This window comes from Rhinolophus hipposideros, assembly GCF_964194185.1.
Source record: "Rhinolophus hipposideros genome assembly, chromosome: 3".
NCBI classification, from domain to species: Eukaryota; Metazoa; Chordata; class Mammalia; order Chiroptera; family Rhinolophidae; genus Rhinolophus; species Rhinolophus hipposideros.
Genome location: NC_138049.1, coordinates 47,493,788 through 47,512,744, shown reverse-complemented (window position 1 = coordinate 47,512,744; position 18,957 = coordinate 47,493,788). Strand labels below are relative to the sequence as shown.

At 38.2% G+C, this 18,957-nt stretch overlaps 1 protein-coding gene across 6 annotated transcripts in view; it reads left to right on the top strand.

Moving 5' to 3' along the window:
* Positions 1–18,957, top strand: part of AFG1L (AFG1 like ATPase) — a 182,773-nt gene that overhangs the window by 23,848 nt on the left and 139,968 nt on the right. For all 6 annotated transcript variants that reach the window (XR_013993152.1, XR_013993153.1, XR_013993154.1 and 3 more), the window contains exon 2: positions 4,763–4,986. Coding sequence is in view for 2 of the 6 variants with exons in the window: in XM_081045262.1 (XP_080901388.1) it covers positions 4,763–4,986 (224 nt within the window). In the remaining 4 variants the exon portion in view is untranslated. The remainder of the gene's footprint in view (positions 1–4,762; positions 4,987–18,957) is intronic.

Below are 18,957 nucleotides of genomic sequence, written 5' to 3'. Positions count from 1 at the left end.
AATGGGCACTCAACCACAAGGTTGCCATTTCAATTCCTTGAGTCCTGCAAGGGATGGTGGGCAGCACCCCCTGCAACTAAGATTGAACACGGCACCTTGAGCTGAGCTGCTGCTGAGCTCCCGGATGGCTCAGTTGGCTGTAGCGCCTCCTCTCAACCACAAGGTTGCCGGTTTCAACTCCCTCAAGGGAGGGAGCTCCCTGCAACTAGCAACGGCAACCAGATCTGGAGCTGAGGTCCGCCCTCCACAACTAAGATTGAAAGGGCAACAACTTGAAGCTGAACGGTACCGTCCACAACTAAGATTGAAAGGACAACAACTTGACTTGGAAAAAAGGCCTGGAAGTACACACTGTTCCCCAATAAAGACCTGTTACCCTTCCCCAATAAAATCTTTAAAAAAACACACACACAAAAAAACGTGAGTGTACATTATACATGGCAAAGTACAATAGTTCCAGGAGTTATTTTGTTCATCCTTTTGTATTTTCTACATAGATGATCATGTCATCTGTGAACAAAGATAGTTTTATTTCTTCATTCTCAATCTGCATACTATTTATTTCCTTTTCTTGCCTTATTGCATTAATTAGGACCTCTAGTGTGATATTGACAAGGAGTGATGAGAGGGAACATCCTTGTCTTATTCCTGATCTTTAAGTATGATGTTAGCTGTAGGCCATTAAGTATGATGTTAGCTGTAGGCCTTTTGTATTTTGAATTAGATATGCTTTATCAGGATGAGGACATTCCCTCTTACTGAGACTTTTTATCATGAATGGATGTTGGATTTTTGTCAGATGCTTTTTCTATACCTATTGATATGACCGTATGATTTTTCTTCTCTAGCCTGTTGATGTGATGGATTACCCTGTTTCCCCGAAAATAAGACCTAGCTGAACAATCAGCTGTACTGCATCTTTTGGAGCAAAAATTAGTATAAAACCTGACATTATATTATATTATTATTATGTTATGTTATGTTATGTTATGTTATATTATATTTTACCTGGTCTTATATTATAGTAAAATAAGACTGGGTCTTATATTAATTTTTGCTTCAAAAGATGCATTAGAGCTGATCGTCTGGCTAGGTCTTATTTTTGGGGAAACACGGTACATTAATTTATTTTTGAATGTTGAAGCAGCCTTGCATTCCTGGGATAAATCCCACTTGTTTGTAGTGTATAATTCTTTCTATGTATTGTTGGATTTGATTTGTTAGTAGTTTCTTGAGAATTTTTGCATCTATGTTCATGAGAGATATTATTCTGTAGTTTTGAATATTGTCTGTTGGAGAAGCTCATTAGGGACTCAATGCCTAGGGCTGGGGGTGGTATCATAGGCCTCTCTGCCCAGCATGTGCTGAAATTCTAGACTTGTAAAAGGAAGCTAGGTGTTTAGCATGAACCACATTGCTGTACATGACACAAATATTTGGGCACAGTGAATCCCTCTTACCATTTCTGGGAATGGTGGGCACCCTCTTGGAATCCCACCCAACTTTGCAAGCAGGCCTTTCTAAGGACAGCAGTAGTCTCTGGCTTGCTGTGTTAGCTCATTTCTGCACACTATTCATATTTAATGTGATCCTATAAGGTAGGGAAGTGACTTCAGGGGCTGCTTTGGAAAGGGAGGTGGTATGGGTGAGGGAATGAGGAAGATGTGAGAGGGCGGGACTTAGTGCCCCCCCTCCCAATTTTCTCTTTAATAAATTTAGGATTCCATGGATGATTTTATATGTAAGAGGTACTGCTGTTAAAATTATGTTTGAAAACCACAATGAGATGAATTTCAAGCAAATTACTGATAAAATCACATTTAGATTTTAGTGAGGTCATCTCTGTATCAGTGGATAGTTTAGAGATTGTGGCAGTGGTGAATTTGGCGCAGGAGGTAATCAAAGCCGGGAGGCTAAGCCCCTGCTGTGATGGTAGCGCGAAGGGGAAGAGGAGGGAATGGGTTTGAGAGTATTTAGGATGTAAAATTCAGTAGCATTAATGATCGGTTGAGATTCTGGATGAGGACTGGGGAAAGGGATTGTGGGATGGAGGGGAAGGAAATTAGTGTCACCTTTGGGTTTCTTACCTGTTTGACTCCAAAAATTAAAGGAGGGGTGGAAAAGAGTATTTTCCCTGTTCATGAGATTCTCAAATCTTCCAACACCTTTAAGTATCCAACAATTCAGTTCAATTTTGACACTACCTGAGTTGTAGCCTCAGACCTCACAAGTTAAAGGGCTCAATTCTACCAGACTGGCCGCATCGCAGATGCCAGCCGCAAGTGGTCTGCCCCGGCTTCCTACATTTCTGCATGGCCGACACAATTTAGGGGTTCCCACAACCTCGACCCTCAGGTTCGATAATTTACTAGAAATGTCTCACAGAACTCATAAAAACATTACTTATGGTTACCAGCTTGTCATGATATTATAAAGGATACAACTCAGGAATAGCCAAGAGGAAGACACGTACAGGCAAGGGATGGGTGCGTCCCCTTTTGTGGTGTTCCACCTTCCCAGCACTTCCGCGTTCATCAACTGGGAAGCTTTCCAAATCTCACTGTTCAAGAATGTTACAGCATTTAATCTCCAGCCTCCCCTCCCCTCCTAGGAGGTGGGTGGGTGGGGCTGAAAGTTCCAACCCTCTAAACACTTGGTCTCTCTGGGAACCATCGCTGTCCTGAAGCTATCCTTGGGGCTCTATCCTAAATCACCTCATTAGCATAACAGGTGTGATAGGAAGGTGCTCATGATGAATAACAAAGATACTCCTATCGTTCAGGAAATTCCAGGGATTTTAGGAGCCCTATGTTAGGGATTGTGGACAATGACCAAATGTATTTTGTCTTATACCACTCTGGTAAATATCTCAAATTGCTAGAAACCTTTATTGAACTCTCAATGTATTCCTCCAGTTTCAACACTGAACCCAAGCCTCCTCCTTGCTCCTGTGAGGCCCAGGGTTCCAGGAGACTCTTAAATTCTCCTTTGTAGGCTGTAAGTCCCTGTATTAGTTAGGGTACAATTTAGGCCTCTGTAACAAAGATACCCCAAAATACACTGCTTGAAATGTAAGGTAGAAGTTTATTATTCTTTTACATAAAAATCCAAGTAGGTGGGCCAGAGCTGGTTTAGCAGCTCTGCATTGTTGGAGAATTTTGCTCGGCTTTGGTCAGCATTCTGCAGCTTGTCCTCACCAGGCTGGCTCTTCTAGTGTCCGGGAGACCCTGCTCGCTGCACCATTTGTTGTGCAGGGGACCCTGCTTGCTCCGCCATTTGTCATGCGGGGCGGCCTGCGGGGCCTCTGGTCCTGCTCCCCACATAAGAACTAAGGACATGGTGAGGCCAAAAAGGAACACCCACGGAGTCATACCGCTAGTCTCACTGGAGGCAGGATCCACACGACCTGCAACCTGTTTTTTGCTTCTTTGCCGGCCACACAACCTACTCGACCAACCAGCGCAGCCGCAGCAGCTATATTAGTGGCCAGTTGGCTAACTGCTCACAGCCAACGGTCAACCAGCCACAGCTGACGGCCACCCACCACCCGAGCCAACATCCCCCAACGTGAGGCCGAGAGCCTGGAAACTGCTCTCTGGGACTCTGTCCCCACATCTAGCTACAGTCATTGCACTTTCATTCTAGTCAGAGGGGGAAACGGGGGTTGCCCTCGGTCTATAAGGGCATAGATTGGAAGACATTTTATCTTCCCTCCCCCCATTGGTCAGAACTGGTCTCTTGGCCATCCTGGCTGCAAGAAGGCCAGGAAATGGAATGTTTAAATGGGTAGCCTTTTGCTCAACTAAAACTTCTATTCAGAAAGGGAGAACAGCTGTTAGAAGACAGCCCTGCTCTATCCCCACCATTCATGGCTTATTTAGAATTTTTTCCCCTCTCTTGGGAAAAAGATGGAAATAACATTATGACTTGATATTTTTCTAAAGTAAGTAATTTTCATATTACTGAAACAAAGGAAACAAGGTATTCAATGAAACGAGAAACACCGGAAATGTGCCTTCGCAAATTATTACTTTTTAAAAATGTGTCAGTTTGCTGTTTATTGTTGCTTCTAAAAAATAGGGAGTTATCCGCTCATTGAAACTTCCCCAGATAAGGAACGGAGTTATGACGGACCTCAGCACGGCCAATCACTTCTCTCCTAGGGAGACTAAAAAATGGATCAGAACACCACCCTGCTTAGAAATGGACATTGTTGTGTCCCAACTCTTTTTGTTCAACCTAAAGGTTATAGAAAAGGGAAGGAATCTCATAAGCAGAGGGCTAGAATCATGAGGTAATATCTGAATGCTGTGTGGCTTTGGCTAGAAAGTAAAGACGCAGTAGAAAACCCTTTGTGACTAGTCTCTACGTTTCTGCCTTGGTACTTAAGAAGCAGAATTAGGCCTAACTCACAAAAAGGCACCTGCTGTGGGCAAGAGCTGATGAACCCAGATGGCTCGTTTGATTCTGTGAAGGCAAAGCAGAGACGATAGCAGGTTAGGCTTTCTAGAAGAGGTGTTACAATTATAGCTATGGGTCTGGGGTTTATTTCCTTTTATTAAAATGAGACTATAAATATATTTATTGTATAAAATTGTTTTATATTATTATTTTCTAAAAATGATATTTACAACTGCTCAAATATATATACTAGTAACTGATTAAAGGTTTCAATGCAACCGTTAAGAAACATATATGTAGAGCACTATGAAATATCTTTATTTAAGAAAGTCTAAAATTTTGCATGTATTTTTGTTTATAGCCTATGCAGTTCAGACATCGGAGAATGTGCCTTCAGCTGCAGCGTCAGAGGCTTATACGAAAGCTTTGGCTGTTTGCCATGGACCTCTGGACCACTATGACTTTCTGATCAAATCTCATGAGCTACAGGACGATAAACATCAGAGAAGAGTCATACAGTGTTTGCAGAAATTACACGAGGACCTTAAAGGATACAGTATAGAGGCAGAAGGCCTTTTTTCAAAGGTGAGGTTTGCATGATACTAAAGATTGAACCAGTTAAAAGTGTAAGCATTTTATAAAATGGATTAAATGCAGTTGGGTACAATCATAAAACAGCTTGAACATTTCTCACCAATTCCTTTACACAAGCTCTGTTGGATCCCCATATCTGACCTCTTGATGTCCCACAGCTTTCTGTCACCTGGGGTGGGGGGATTCACATTGCTTCGTGTTTAGGTAATAATTGATGCCATCCAGTCAAAACGAAAACTTCTGTGCAATTCAAAGCTTTCCCCTTTCTCTTGCTCAGGCATGGCCCAGGATCAGCAGTAGACAGGCGGAGTAGTTTGTTCTTCTCCTTTCCCTTCTCCTCCTTTCTCTGTTTGCCTGGCTTTTCCAGGGCCGGAATGAGAGGGATGGAAGATTGGAGTGAAACAGCAGTCTTAAGTGAGCGGGTAAGGGCTTTCGGTGTGGTAGATGCTGACGTGCTGGCTCTTTGTTGAGAGGAACATTGGTGGATTCTTCAGGACTCTCCTGATGACCTCCCCGCTGCTCCTTTCTTTGACCTTATATGACTCTAGGGAACACCTCATATCACTGTATTCTGCTGGGACCTGTGGCCTTTGCATTTGGCCTTCTTGGGCGGGGCCTTTTCAGGACAGCTCTAGCCAGGTCACCTTTTATGGTGTCCACTTAGGCCACAGGAAGCATCACATCTCCTTTTTCCATCCCCTACTGCATGGTAGCCTCCTGCCCTTGGACTTCTGCAGATAAGAAGCAGGCGCCAGTCTGTCTTCGTCTTGTACGCTCCCTTGATCCTGAGGTCACATGTCAAGTTTTTCCATGAACTCTTCCGTACCCTGCTTTGCTAGCTGCCTGTGGATGTCCTCACCTTAGCCAGCATCCAGTTGGGGAGGGGGATGCCATCCATCCTATACTCTATCCTCATCTCTTAGATGCTTCTCTTGGGGTGTCCCTGAGCTTGGCATGAGTTTATCTGGGGGAAATGCCACAGCATTTGTTACTCAGCTAACAACTTTCTACCTTGATCACTTTGGTTTTAGGACTGTTTTTGCCTTTTTTTATAAAAAAGTAATTCCTGCATGGATCTGACTAGTGTGTGACTTCAGAGTGTAGGAGAACTTGTCTCCCCTTGTCCTTAACTTTGAGCTTTTGCTGCAATTTTGAGACGAGAGGAAAAGCTCCCATTCCTTGTCCCTTCTTCTTCTTCTTCTTTTTTTTTTTTAAAGATTTTATTGGGGAAGGGGAACAGGACTTTATTGAGGAACAGTGTGTACTTCCAGGACTTCTTTTTTTCCAAGTCAAGTTGTTGTCCTTTCAATCTTAGTTGTGGAGGTTGCCATTCATTTTCAAGTTGTTGCCCTTTCAGTCTTAGTTGTGGAGGGCGCAGCTCAGCTCCAGGTCCAGTTGCCATTGCTAGTTCCAGGGGGCGCAGCCCACCATCCCTTGAGGGAGTCAAACCGGCAACCTTGTGGTTGAGAGGACGCGCTCCAACCAACTGAGCCATCCGGGAGCTCAGCGGCAGCTCAGCTCAAGGTGCCGTGTTCAATCTTAGTTGCAGGGGGCAGAGCTCACCATCCCTTGCGGGACTCCAGGAATTGAACTGGCAACCTTGTGGTTGAGAGCCCACTGGCGCATGTGGGAATCCAACCGGCAGCCTTTGGAGTTAGGAGCATGGAGCTCTACCCGCCTGAGCCACCGGGCCGGCCCCCTTGTCCCGTTTTATAAGTCAATGTCATCAGTGGTGGCATCTTCAAATTATGAGGGATATTGATAGTGATAAGGATTAGAATATGGATTTATTCATATTCTACTTTATTAGATTAGATTAACGTATTAATTCATAACTTATTAATTCGTAAATTATTAATTCATAGTTTACTAATTCATAATTTATTAGATTATGGATTTGATCTAAGAAACTAGTTTTCCCTAACTGGCCAAATCACCTCCGCTGCCTCTACTCCCACACACAAATATTTGTTTACTAGAAGGTCTTTAGAAGAAAGGTACTGTATAACATGTGTTAATAGTACTTTATTTTAAAACTCTACCAAAAGTAATTTTACTTTTTAGAAAGCACTGAAAATATAATTAAGTAGTTTTATTTTTATATAAAGAAAAAAGCATGTGTTAACATCTTTTGGTTAAAAGGATTATAGAGATTAACGCAGGTTACAGAAAGGAATGGAGATTTAGACATCGGCACGTAACAGTGAGGGCATCTCTGTGACGTAGGCAGACCTCATGGCATTGAGCCGGCAGCGTCAGCGGCTCTGAAAGCTGACGACAGGCGGTGGTGGCAGGTGCCCTCCAGTGCTCTTCCCGTCATTACCTCCTCTTTTGTTCCTTATCTCCTGTGCCTATTTTCACTTCTGTTCATTCTGCCAACTTCTAAATTCTCTCCCTGTGTCTGTGGCATAACTTCCTGAGTAAGAATCTGATAGGCCAACCAATCACTTCATCACTGTTTGGGCAGAGCTTTCACACCAGCTTTTTCAGATGCAGCTCGCCAGCCTACAGATTGGGTCTCTGCATAGGGTACCATCCAGGGCTCCTGTGAGCGTGGCAGTTTCCCTCAGAAGTGGCCTGTGAGTGTAGTAGCCACTGTGATTGCCCAGTCCAGCGCAATGTTTATAGGCAAGGATGAATCATCCCTTTTGATGGCCAACCTTTCATCTTTTCCACATATTTCCAAAAGTTTTAGGTGAGTAAAGAGCTAACAAGTTTGGAAAATATAGATTGCTCGTGTACTTCATATCTAATTATAGTTTGCAATACAGGTGGTCTTCCAAATAAAACAACAACTTGGTTATTTATATGTCATAGCCAGGAAACAAGATGTTTTACTTAACTGGATTTTTTTGTTACTGAAATATAGTCTTTTTTTTGAAACATAGACTTTTTTCCCCTCTTCCCCACTCTGTATCGTGTCCAGGGTTTATCTTACTGTGATCGGTGAACTTCCATCTAATCAAAAGTATCCTTTAATCATTAATTTGTCTGGTTGCCAGTTCAACAGTGTTTTTTTTTTTTCTTTAAAATTATTGTTTGGCAAAATAAAACCAATGCATCCAAAAAAAGTATTATTGTTTGGCTTTCTTAGGAGTATTCTCCCACACTTCCACCTTTGATTTCTGAATTGGCTATGATGGGTCTGCCTAACAAATAACCCTGGCTTTATTGTGTAGTTGTGAGTAGGAGATTTGACATGTCAGGTAGTTTCAAATGTGTCTCATGGAAGCTTGTATTTGTTAAATCCTAATGCATAGGTGAATAAATATTTAGTTGACAGATCAACATTTCTTTGTGGTAGTCTTTGTCCTGTAGTTTTATTAAGCCTGCTAAATCTTCAACATTGAAAAAGACCCAATCATCTAATGTAATTTGAGTAAAACATCTATAAAAGCTTTAGTTTTTTTAAGATTGTGAAGATGCCACAGACCTATTTCTTCTAAAAAATAAACACTGATATGCTGATTATCAGAGAAGGAAAGTTGGGCTGTTAGGTTTTCCTTTATTTATAGAATAAAGGAAACTTTATTTATAGAATTCTTAATTTTGGTAAATAGAATTTGTGATTTTATGAACATTTGATTTTTTCAAAAATTTTTATTGGGGAACAGTGTGTTTCTCCAGGGCCCATCAGCTCCAAGTCATTGTCCTTCAATCTAGTGGTGGAGGGCGCAGCTCAGCTCCAAGTCCAGTTGATGTTTTTTTCAATCTTGTCTCATGCGGGAATTGAACCAGCAATCTTGATGTTCAGAGCTTGCGCTCTAACCAACTGAACCATCTGGCCACCCCTGATTTTTTTTTTTTAATGCAGATGTGTAAGCATTTACTATAGTAGACTTTTGTTTTTACTCGGTTTACTCCTAAGAAATGTCTGTAATAAAGCTATAATATTAAAATAAAAGTCACCTTCTTCACAAGATACCAGAATTGTTAATTAATAAGGTAAAATTGGTGGCAGATTATTTGGCAGCTTTTACCTATCTACATAACAAGGTTTTCTCTAATAAAAATTTGGAAAAGTTACAAGCAGATGAACATGTTATATGAGGAACAAACTATGAAGAATGAGCACGTATGAATGCTTTACTTTTGTTATCAAGTAAGACAACCAGGTTAATCTGACACGTTTAATGTATGCATAATTGTTATTGTGCTGTGAGGTAATTAGGCATAAATGGTAAGTAGTTTATGTAAATCACTATAATTAGAATTACTTTTACACAGCCAAATCAAGCATTTCTGAAGTCAGGGAGGGAGAGAATTAAAAAAGAGTATAGAGCTACTCTGAAAAATCTGTCTCCATTAATCGGGGTACATGGCTGCCAGGTTTTTTCATCTTTTTGGAGGAGACAGCATAGCCCAAGAGACCTGGGAATTGTGTGGGATGGCCAGGCGGGGGTGGGGGGCCATAAAATTCCTTCCTTTTCGTCCTGCTCACCACAAAATAATTTTCAGTTTTTCCCTATGAGAAATTATTATTTCTAACTTCTTATACATCCCACCATCTTTTATTTGGATACCTTTCCTCACCCTCCCAAGAACCATGCATACAAGAGGTAGAAAAGAAGTGCCCTGCCTTCAATCCAGCTAATTCAAAGTCTTCATGCTTTCCTTGTTCTGGCTTCTGGTGGCTGGAGGCTGTGAGTAGGAAACCTGAAATGTGGACTATGGACCTTTCTCTCGGGAGATGCTTGAGGTCTAGTTGTCTGGATCCCTTCAGTTATTTATCCAAGATTCTTCAGAGAGGCCCCTAGGCAGTTTGATGTTTTTTTCCTCAGTTCCTTCCTTCTCCCTTCCAGCTAAGGGAGTGAGCATGCTCTCTCCCTCCATTCCTCTTCCTAGAACTGGGATTGCTTATAGGTAAAGTAGGTTGAGCAGTGTGCGTTAGGTAAAACTCTGATTCCTGGAACTTTTTCCTTTGGAAAATTGTAAGCAACGTTGAGAACAGAGTGGACAATATCTTAGCTATAATTTCATTAAAGACCAGAAGTATTTCTAAATTATGTTTTTGTATCAAAGTTTTATTAAAATCGAAGCAAAAGCATTATGTCCTAACCCAGTGAAAGCATCTGCAAGGAGTTGAGATTGGGTGTCCAACTTCATTGTTTTTTGAGAACTAACACATGCCAGAGACTTACTTAAAATCTGAAATTTGAGAAACAGAGTGTAGTGGGCCTGCTTCAGACTCCAGAATAATTAGCCAATGTATTCAATTATATCTTAAGTTTTGTGATGGTTCCAGCCGTGAAATTATGCTGTCAACCTAGATGAGGATATCTTTAATAAATCCCTTAAAAACTAAATTTAAAGAAAGGGGCTATGGCCCCATTTTGTGATATTCAGAATTGGAATTTTATCTGTTATTATCAACCAAAGCTGACTACTTTGTTTATGGCAGCAGAATTATGTAGGCCATAAAGAGGCATCAGTAGCTTGGAATCTTTGCTGAAATTATAGTGAGGTCTCTGGATCAGGGGTCGGCAGATATTTTCTGTGAAGGACCACATAGGATATTGTTTTAGGCTTTGGGAGACATATGATCTCTGTCACAGCGACTCAGTTGCCATTGTAGTCAAAGCAGCCACAGATAATACGTAAACAAATGTATTCCAGTAAATATTAATTTACAAACACAGGTGTGAAGCTGGATTTGGCCCACAGACGGTAATCTGACCCCTACTCTACATGACTGCTACTTGACGAGACTTGAGGGCTGGTGTGAGGCCATTAATTGTATTCAAGCTTCTGCTGGAACTGTACTTAGTCTAGCTTTCCTATCTAATCTCCCATTACTTCCCTTGATATATGCCTGCCTGTAGTCAGAGGAACTATTTTATTCACTATTCCATTATATAGGCAAACAGACAAATGGAACGAAATAGAAAGTCCCAACCATACATGGAGACTTGATATATGATTGAGTTGGCACTGGGAATTAGTGGGAAAAAAGATCCACTATTCAAGAAGTAGAGATGAGACAATTGATTATCTACATTGAAAGTACAATAAAATTAGGTACCTACCTCTCTAAGCAAAAAATAAATTCTATAGAATTAATGCTCTAAATTTAAAGCAAAACTTTAAAATTTCTTGAAGAAAATACAGAGGAATACCTTTGAGTACTTGGGAAAAGAAAGCATTTTCGTATACAAGATATGAAAGCCTGAATAACAAAGGTAAAGATGAATACATTTGACTATACTAAAATTTAAAACTTCTAGTCAGCAAAAAGCACCACAGAAAAAATGAAAAGGCAGACCACAGACTGGTAGAAAATATTTGCCTCAAAAAACAATTGACTATAAATTACTATCTGGAATATATAAAGAACGTCTACCAAATAATAGAAAAAAATTAAACAACCCAGTAGAAAAATGGACAAAGAAGGGTCTGTTTTGGGGGGAAAACTAGTGGATACCACAAAAATGGAAAAATAAATCAGAATGTATTTCTAAAATGGAATGTTGCATAGCATAGGGATGATAAACTTCAAAATCAGGATTAACTCTGAGGGGCACAAAAAGGGGCTTCAACTGTACTTAATGTTTTATTACTTAAATGTTGGAATAAATATGTCAAAATGTGAAGATTTGATAAAGCTGGGTGGTAGGTAGTTAGGTGTTCATTATTTTCTTCAAGTTAGCTTGTTTATAATATTCCATAGTAGACTTATTTTTCAGTGTTATTCTGACATATTTCAATAGGCTAGGGTTTTTTTTTAAAAATCACTTTGAGGAAATTATCAACTTTTCTTGATAATATAATTCTAGACTCTACTGTTCAGCATTTCCTTCTTACAAATAGACTGAGGAGGTTATTAACACAGTGCTCAGAAAGACAGGCATAGGAAATATCTTAGTAAGAGGTTTTCAGCAATGGAAATTCTTTCCTCTTTCTGAAATTTTGTAAGTTGAATTTTCTTGGTCTTAAATTTTTTTCATAAATGCCAGATGTTTCTGAGTTTTATATATATATATAAATGGAATACATATATATATATATGATATGTATATATATATGATATGATATGCCTATATATATGATATGTAGGCATGTTTCCATTTAATACTAGATTTAATAAACCTCACATACGGCAATGTTTTGTCTTTTCTAGGTAATGTGCCCATTTCAAGTGCTGGGGAAATGATTAGTCAGTGTCTTCCTGTCATCTCAGGGAGAATTGATACACCCCCAGAGTGGGCACTGGGGAAAGTGGTTCCATTGTGTAGCTGGGGAAAATAAATGATTTTCAATTTTCCAGAAACATCTCTCATGCTTAGCTAGAAAATGTACTTCTTTATCAAGGACCCTGAGTTATTATACATCAATTCATTTCAACCAAAAGAGAGTTGGTCCTCACTAAGTGCTAGGCTCCATGCTGGGAGCCGAGGATACGGATGTGAGTAAGAGTAATGGTTTCTGATTTCAGTGATACCTTATCTAGTGGAGAGAACAGTCATAAGCAGTTATTTATAACTCAGTGAATTAAGTACAAAAATTCATGTGGGTATAAGATGCATATGAGAACAGTCTTTAAAACCCACTCTTAAAAGGATTTAAGTTGATTGTATTCTATACTGTTGTTTCACTTCTTATAATTCTCATAAAGAAATTTTATGAATCAAATTACTATTGATTTATTCTTGAAGAACCAGATTCAAAATGCGGATATATATGTTAAACTTAACAACATAAAACCCACAAAAGGCATATGGTATAAATTTATATATTTATTTAAGTTTGTATATATTAATTATTTGGTCCTGAAAAGGATCAATATTACTCACTATATTTAAAATAATTTTTGAAGATTTGCTTTAAAAAGAAGCCAATTAAAAATTTTCAAGTTATTTTCACATTTTTCTTATAGTTAAATTAAGATAAGATACTGGCATACAGTATGGCATACAGAATGGCTTTGGCATTTTAAATGTTTTCCAATTTCTGATTTGTCATGTAACAATTTCAGTATTGCATAAATTTAGTATTATACCTGCAATAATGGACTGTTAATCATATTAAATACAATATTTACTATCTAGAGAGAATAATAAAATGTAAATTATGCACTCAATAAGATTAAAATTTAAATAAACTTCATACAACACCTCCTAGAATTATTATTGTACAAAACTTCCATTTGTGTAAAGTGTACTACTTAAATAATAGCAATTTTTGAAAGTAATATTGAGAACTAAAAATTGCTATGGAAGAGAGACAAAAAGTCTCAAGTTTCTGCTCAGGTTCAGGCTGTTCAGTAGTAGGTTTGTGTGAAGAGTGAATCAACTCTAGTAATTCAAGTAATTCTCTTACTATTTTCAGGACGTGGGGATGGTAGTGGAAAATCCAGTTCATAGGAAAGAAAATCAGGAAAACCTCTTGGTGGCTAGAAAAGTCCCTTGGCAGAAAGTAGTTATGAAATAGGAAAACAGGTCTTCATTTTAAGAATTGTCCACGTGGATCCACTGGCAACAAGGACTTTGATTTGGAGAAGAAGTGGGGAGGCGAGCATGGTAGTCGGCGTGAGAATCTGAGCAGCGGGGAGTGAGATCTCAGGAGGCTGACCCCTGCTCCAAGGACAATATGTGTTGTATTTGGAAAAGCTGTGGAATGTCATAGATTTTGGTTTAGATTCTAGTGCCTTCATTCTTTCTGTGAAGTCACCAATCAATTAATCTAGTTCTGAATTGCTTAGACTTTCCCTTTTTCCAGTTATTTTTCCATAAAATCTAGGTTAGTCTGAGGTTCAGCAATGTACCTTGTGAGCTCTTCAGCAGATGCCTTCACAGTTGCTGCTCCTGAAGATTCTCTATGAGGGCGGCATTTTTTGAGTTCCTTTTCATCACTGAAGCATCACAAAACACATCTCAGAGGACTCTCAGAGTTGTGCCATGGTGGCTGTCAGCCTCCCCATGTGTCTGAGTGGGATTGTAGGTTCCTACAACCATTTGCCTCTCTGTGGTCTCATTCCCTCTTTGGGGTCATTTCTTTGCTAACCTAAAAGAAACCTGGAAGGTTACTTGAGTTCTTCAAATTCAGAACCTCAGCCAGATTCAGACGGAAGGATATTTTCCTCATCTTTCTTTTGAGGAACTCCACATCAGTTTGGGAAGTAGGCGTAAGCCTGGACATCTAGTGGTGAACTGGAGTAGATGATACCCAGGATAGCTTCATCCTAACTAGTATAGATCAGATTAGGAGGGGCTGAACATGGAAGGATTGATTTGCTGAAGACATTGCCCCCTGTTGTTTGTCTCCCAGTGGCACCTTATAGGCACTTATGCAAGCTTGTTGCTTGAATGCATGAGACATTAAAAAGTAATTTGCATCTTCAAATTCAGTTATAATCAGAAGTCAAGCCATTTCTTATGCTAGTTATTTTAGAAGTTTGAGCTCAACCCCGCCCCCAACACACTTGCTAGTTAGAGACTTAAATAGGCTTAATTATACTAGTAAACTGAACAAATTGTTGCATTTTAGGTTAAGAGGGTTCTTTTCATCTGCTGAAGGCATTTAGAAAAGATTTTCATTTATGGAGAATTTATGGGTGCTAACATATAGTTCAGTTTTTAGTTTTTAAAGATCTTAGAAACCTGAGTGATATTACTTTTATCAAAAAGTGGTCTATGTGAAGAATGATATATAATGCTACTTTTTAAAAGATGTAATTATGCTCAGCATTTCAACTGGAATCATTGTTTCTGATTCTGTCATTTTGGGAGATAATATGGTGGAGTGAGTGGGGAGTGAGTATGGAATGGTGGAGAGAGTGGGGAGAAACAGGAAAAGTAGTATTCCTGCACTTGAAACAATTTGGAAATAACTCTTTATTCTAACAGGACCACCCTTACTATCTATTTGTCCTAATGGAAATTCTGCCAGAGTAGCAGGTACATAGTAACCCAAAAAGGTGGAGAACATACTATTTAATTTATAACTTTGATGAGAATCATCTTGGATTAGTTTTCAACACTAGAATTTTAATATCATAAGGAACAAAGGATAAAGTTACAATGATTCAATGAAAATATTTGGAATGATGGATGGCAAATGTTTACTCTGCAGCAGTTAAAGAAATAGTTTTGGTAACAGTTTTGAAAGCAGTTGTCTAAAATGCAAATATGCAGATACTTTTGGAATAATTTTAGATTCGGTTCAAAAGTAAGAGTAATACAGTAATTAGTTATCTTGTGAAATTTGGTTTGGTTTTTTCCCCAACTTTTTAATTTGAAAAATTTCAACAATACACTTAAATCCACTAAGGATTAGCATTTTTGTCACATTGGTTTTCTCTTTCTAAATATATTTTTTCTTTAATCATCTGAAAGTAAGTTACAACATCATAATAGTTGACCCCTAAAAACATCGTTAGTATCTCTAACAAAGATGTTTTCCTGCATAACTGTGAGTACTGTTTAAAATTTTAAAAATGACATTCTTTTGACACCTGCTGTTCTTATCAGCTTCCCTTTTGAGTTAGATTATTATAGTATATTTGCTACACTTGAGCTGCTCTCTCACTAGATATTGTCTTTTGATGGTAATGAGATGGGAATTTCAAGACCAGTCGAAGACTCTAGCATCTTGTTAAATCAATGCTAAACTATATCCAGATATTATCCACACCATTTTCAGCCTTTAACTTTCATGGACATTCTCATAATGTACTCTAATTTATAATTTATTTTAATTTACATATGTAGCTATATATATCACTACGTATACCTCTCTCTATTTTTTCTTTTTATCCTCTGTCTCCCATCATTAGCCTTTTGTAAACTCCATGAAAGCAGGAACTACTTGTTCACCAGTGTGTACCCATCACTGTATATTATGTCATACCTATTTGTCTATCTACACATACAGAGGGTGCGAAAAAAATGTATACACATTTTAAGAAAGAAAAACTATATTAAAATTGTAATACTCAATATATACTGGTAACAAAAGATGAATACAAGTCTCGTTTGACTTCTGCAATGACAAGAGGTGCTCAAAGTGGTTACCATCAGCATCCAGATACTTCTGATTATGGCGAACTACTGCTTGAGCAACATTGACCAAAGTGTCCACTTATATACATTTTTTTGGCACCCCCTGTATCTATACATACATACATACACACACGTACACACACATACATACACACATATACATACTTATTATATTAGGGATAAAAGTCAATATTCTTTAGCTTGACATAAAATTCATTTGTTTGTTCATTCATGCCAGGCGGAAGTGACTTTGCATATGTGGCCTCAGTCTATCCTCTGAGTCCTCTCTAGCCATTTCTGCTCATGCTAGGATCACCATTTCAGCTTATTCCCCTGATTAGAGCGTCTTTGCTTTTCCTCCAGACTGGAATGACTTTTTCTATTACATGTCTGGCAAATGTCTACCCAACCTGCAAGCTCATAGACTATCTCCCGTCTATAATTTTTCCTTAATTACCTCATGCTTAGTTAATTAGTTCCCTTTTGGTTTCTTTAAGTACCTTATTCATGCTTCTCTAGCAGAGGTTTCCAATTTCTTGGCTCCTTGCATCCTAGCTTCTTTTTCACAGTGCTCCTAGGCCAAAAGAAAGACCTAACAGTTTCATTTATTAACTAACTAGATACACACCTAACTTACTAAGTGTGAATGGGTATTAAATAATTATTGCACATGTAAATCCTAATAACTTAATAACTGTAATATTAATCCACGTATTAATATTAATACAGTGAAAGAAAATATTTGTTTCATTCTTAAGTAACCGCAGTTCCTTTACTAATGGGCTGTGTTTGCCTGGGGGGCAGTACACAATTTCTTAAATCTTACAGTCAGATTGGATACTGCCAGTTTTAGTCTCCTGTTTCACACTGATTTTTGCACAGCACTTGCATTTTTAAAAAACATACCAACCGTTGAAAACCTAGCTTCGAAAAGAAATGACATTTTTGAAAGGAATATAGATGGCATCATCTAACATTGAAAATGTGAACCACCTTGAGCTAGTAGTTTTCCTGTTTCTTTAAAATCATTTAATTCATACATACTTGAATGTGTATTGCTAATAGATTGATCTGGGAACTTTTTTTTAGCCACAGTCTCATTATCTAACTAAATTAACAGTGTTCTTTCCTATTATCTGATACTGCAGTTTAAAAATGTCATTTTACTAATGCTTGTTTAAATCTGAATCTAAACAAGGTCTACACATTGCCTGTGATTGAAGTGTCTCATAGTCTCTTTTAATCTATGGTTAGGCCCCACCTTCTTTTCTCTTTTTACCAGTGATTTGGAGAACTTCGTTTCTTTGCATTATGTTGTATTGAACAGTTAGTGTCTGTCAGGCATTGTGTATTGCACTAGACACACAGTATACATTATATTCTATGCTGTATATTATATTATTTATGTTTTATTCCCCCTTCTGTTCTGAGTTCCTTGAGAGCAGGAACTCTTTTCTATTCATCATTGTATCCTCAGCACATAGCACAGAGCATGTATAGTACAGAGTACATGCTCGAGAAATGTCTGTTGAATTGTACAGAAATGAATCATAGGTTAATCTGCTAGTTTTACTAATGAGAAACAGAGACTTAGGTTAAGGGGATTGTTCAGGGTTGTAGCAATATCTCATGTTCTAAAATATTTGTTAGTGGTCAGAAATCTTAGTGCCCAAATTAGAATTTTGATTTGAATCTCTGCTTTTCATTTAAATAGAAACCTAAATTGGATATGTATCATATATTTTGGGTAGTAACAATGAGTGTATTTTGAAATGAATTAGAGAAAAGTTGCAAAGCTAAATATTATAATGTGCTTCTTGGGCTGTGTTACCTGAAAGGGCTTTCACTAAAGTTTTTCTGATAGTTCTAGTAATAAATCCTCAGGAAGATGGTGTAATGAAAACATTTTAGACTTTGGAGTCAGATTTTGAAATGCATTTCCATTTTGGTTTTGAAATCATCTATTCTGAGTCTTAATTTTGTCATCTAATAAATGGGCATGGCGTTATTTCTTGAGTGGGAATGAGGTCCATAAGGTTTTTTTTTGTTGTTTTTTTTTTGAAAAGAAGGTTTTGTGGTCAAATACGTTTGGGAAATGCTATCTGCATTGCTCTTCCTTGGAGAATCATAATGTCGTTAGTATAGTAAAGGCACTGAGAAATCCTGCAATAAAGAAACTTTTAGACTTTAATTCTGTGAGTCATTGTTTCTCCATCTTGAATACACACACCTGTTTATATGAACACTCAGAAATATAGTATTGAAGGAATGTTTTATGCAGCATACTTTGGGAAACTACTTGTTTCACAGAAATGGTTTGATGGGAATGTAGTAAATGTTCCACCAAAGAAGTTAGACTCTACCCCCAGTTCAGTCACACCTCCTGGATTCCGGCTTGTAAGAGAGTCTGTGCTCCTCTAAATCTTGTGCTATAAAGTTTCCAGTATGTAAATGTCTTAGGGATCTTATATTATTTTAGAATTTCCTTGGCCTTGGCTACTTTCTGTTAGTTCTAATATATTAAGAATATGTCTTTTCTCTAGCCCTTTCTGAAAGGGAAGTTTTAGGAGGTGCAATGGTTAGGAGCGTAGACTTTGGTGTCGGAAAAATAAAGAATAATCTTGATATTTCCCCAAGAGACGGCCAACCCATACTAATGTGGAGGTAGAAACAGGGAAAAGGCAGATTTATTCTTTAATCCTTTTTATATTCAAAGATCTTTTCTCTCTTAAGAATAGATACTTTCATAAATACTTTGCTTATACCTTGTTTCCCCAAAAATAAGACTTAGCCAGACCATGAGCTCTAATGTGTCTTTGGAACAAAAATTAACATAAGACCCGGTCTTATTTTACTATAATATAAGGCAAGGCCTTATATAGTATAACATAATATATAACACCGGGTCTTATATTAATTTTTGCTCCAAAAGATGCATTAGGGCTGATGGTCCAGCTAGGTCTTA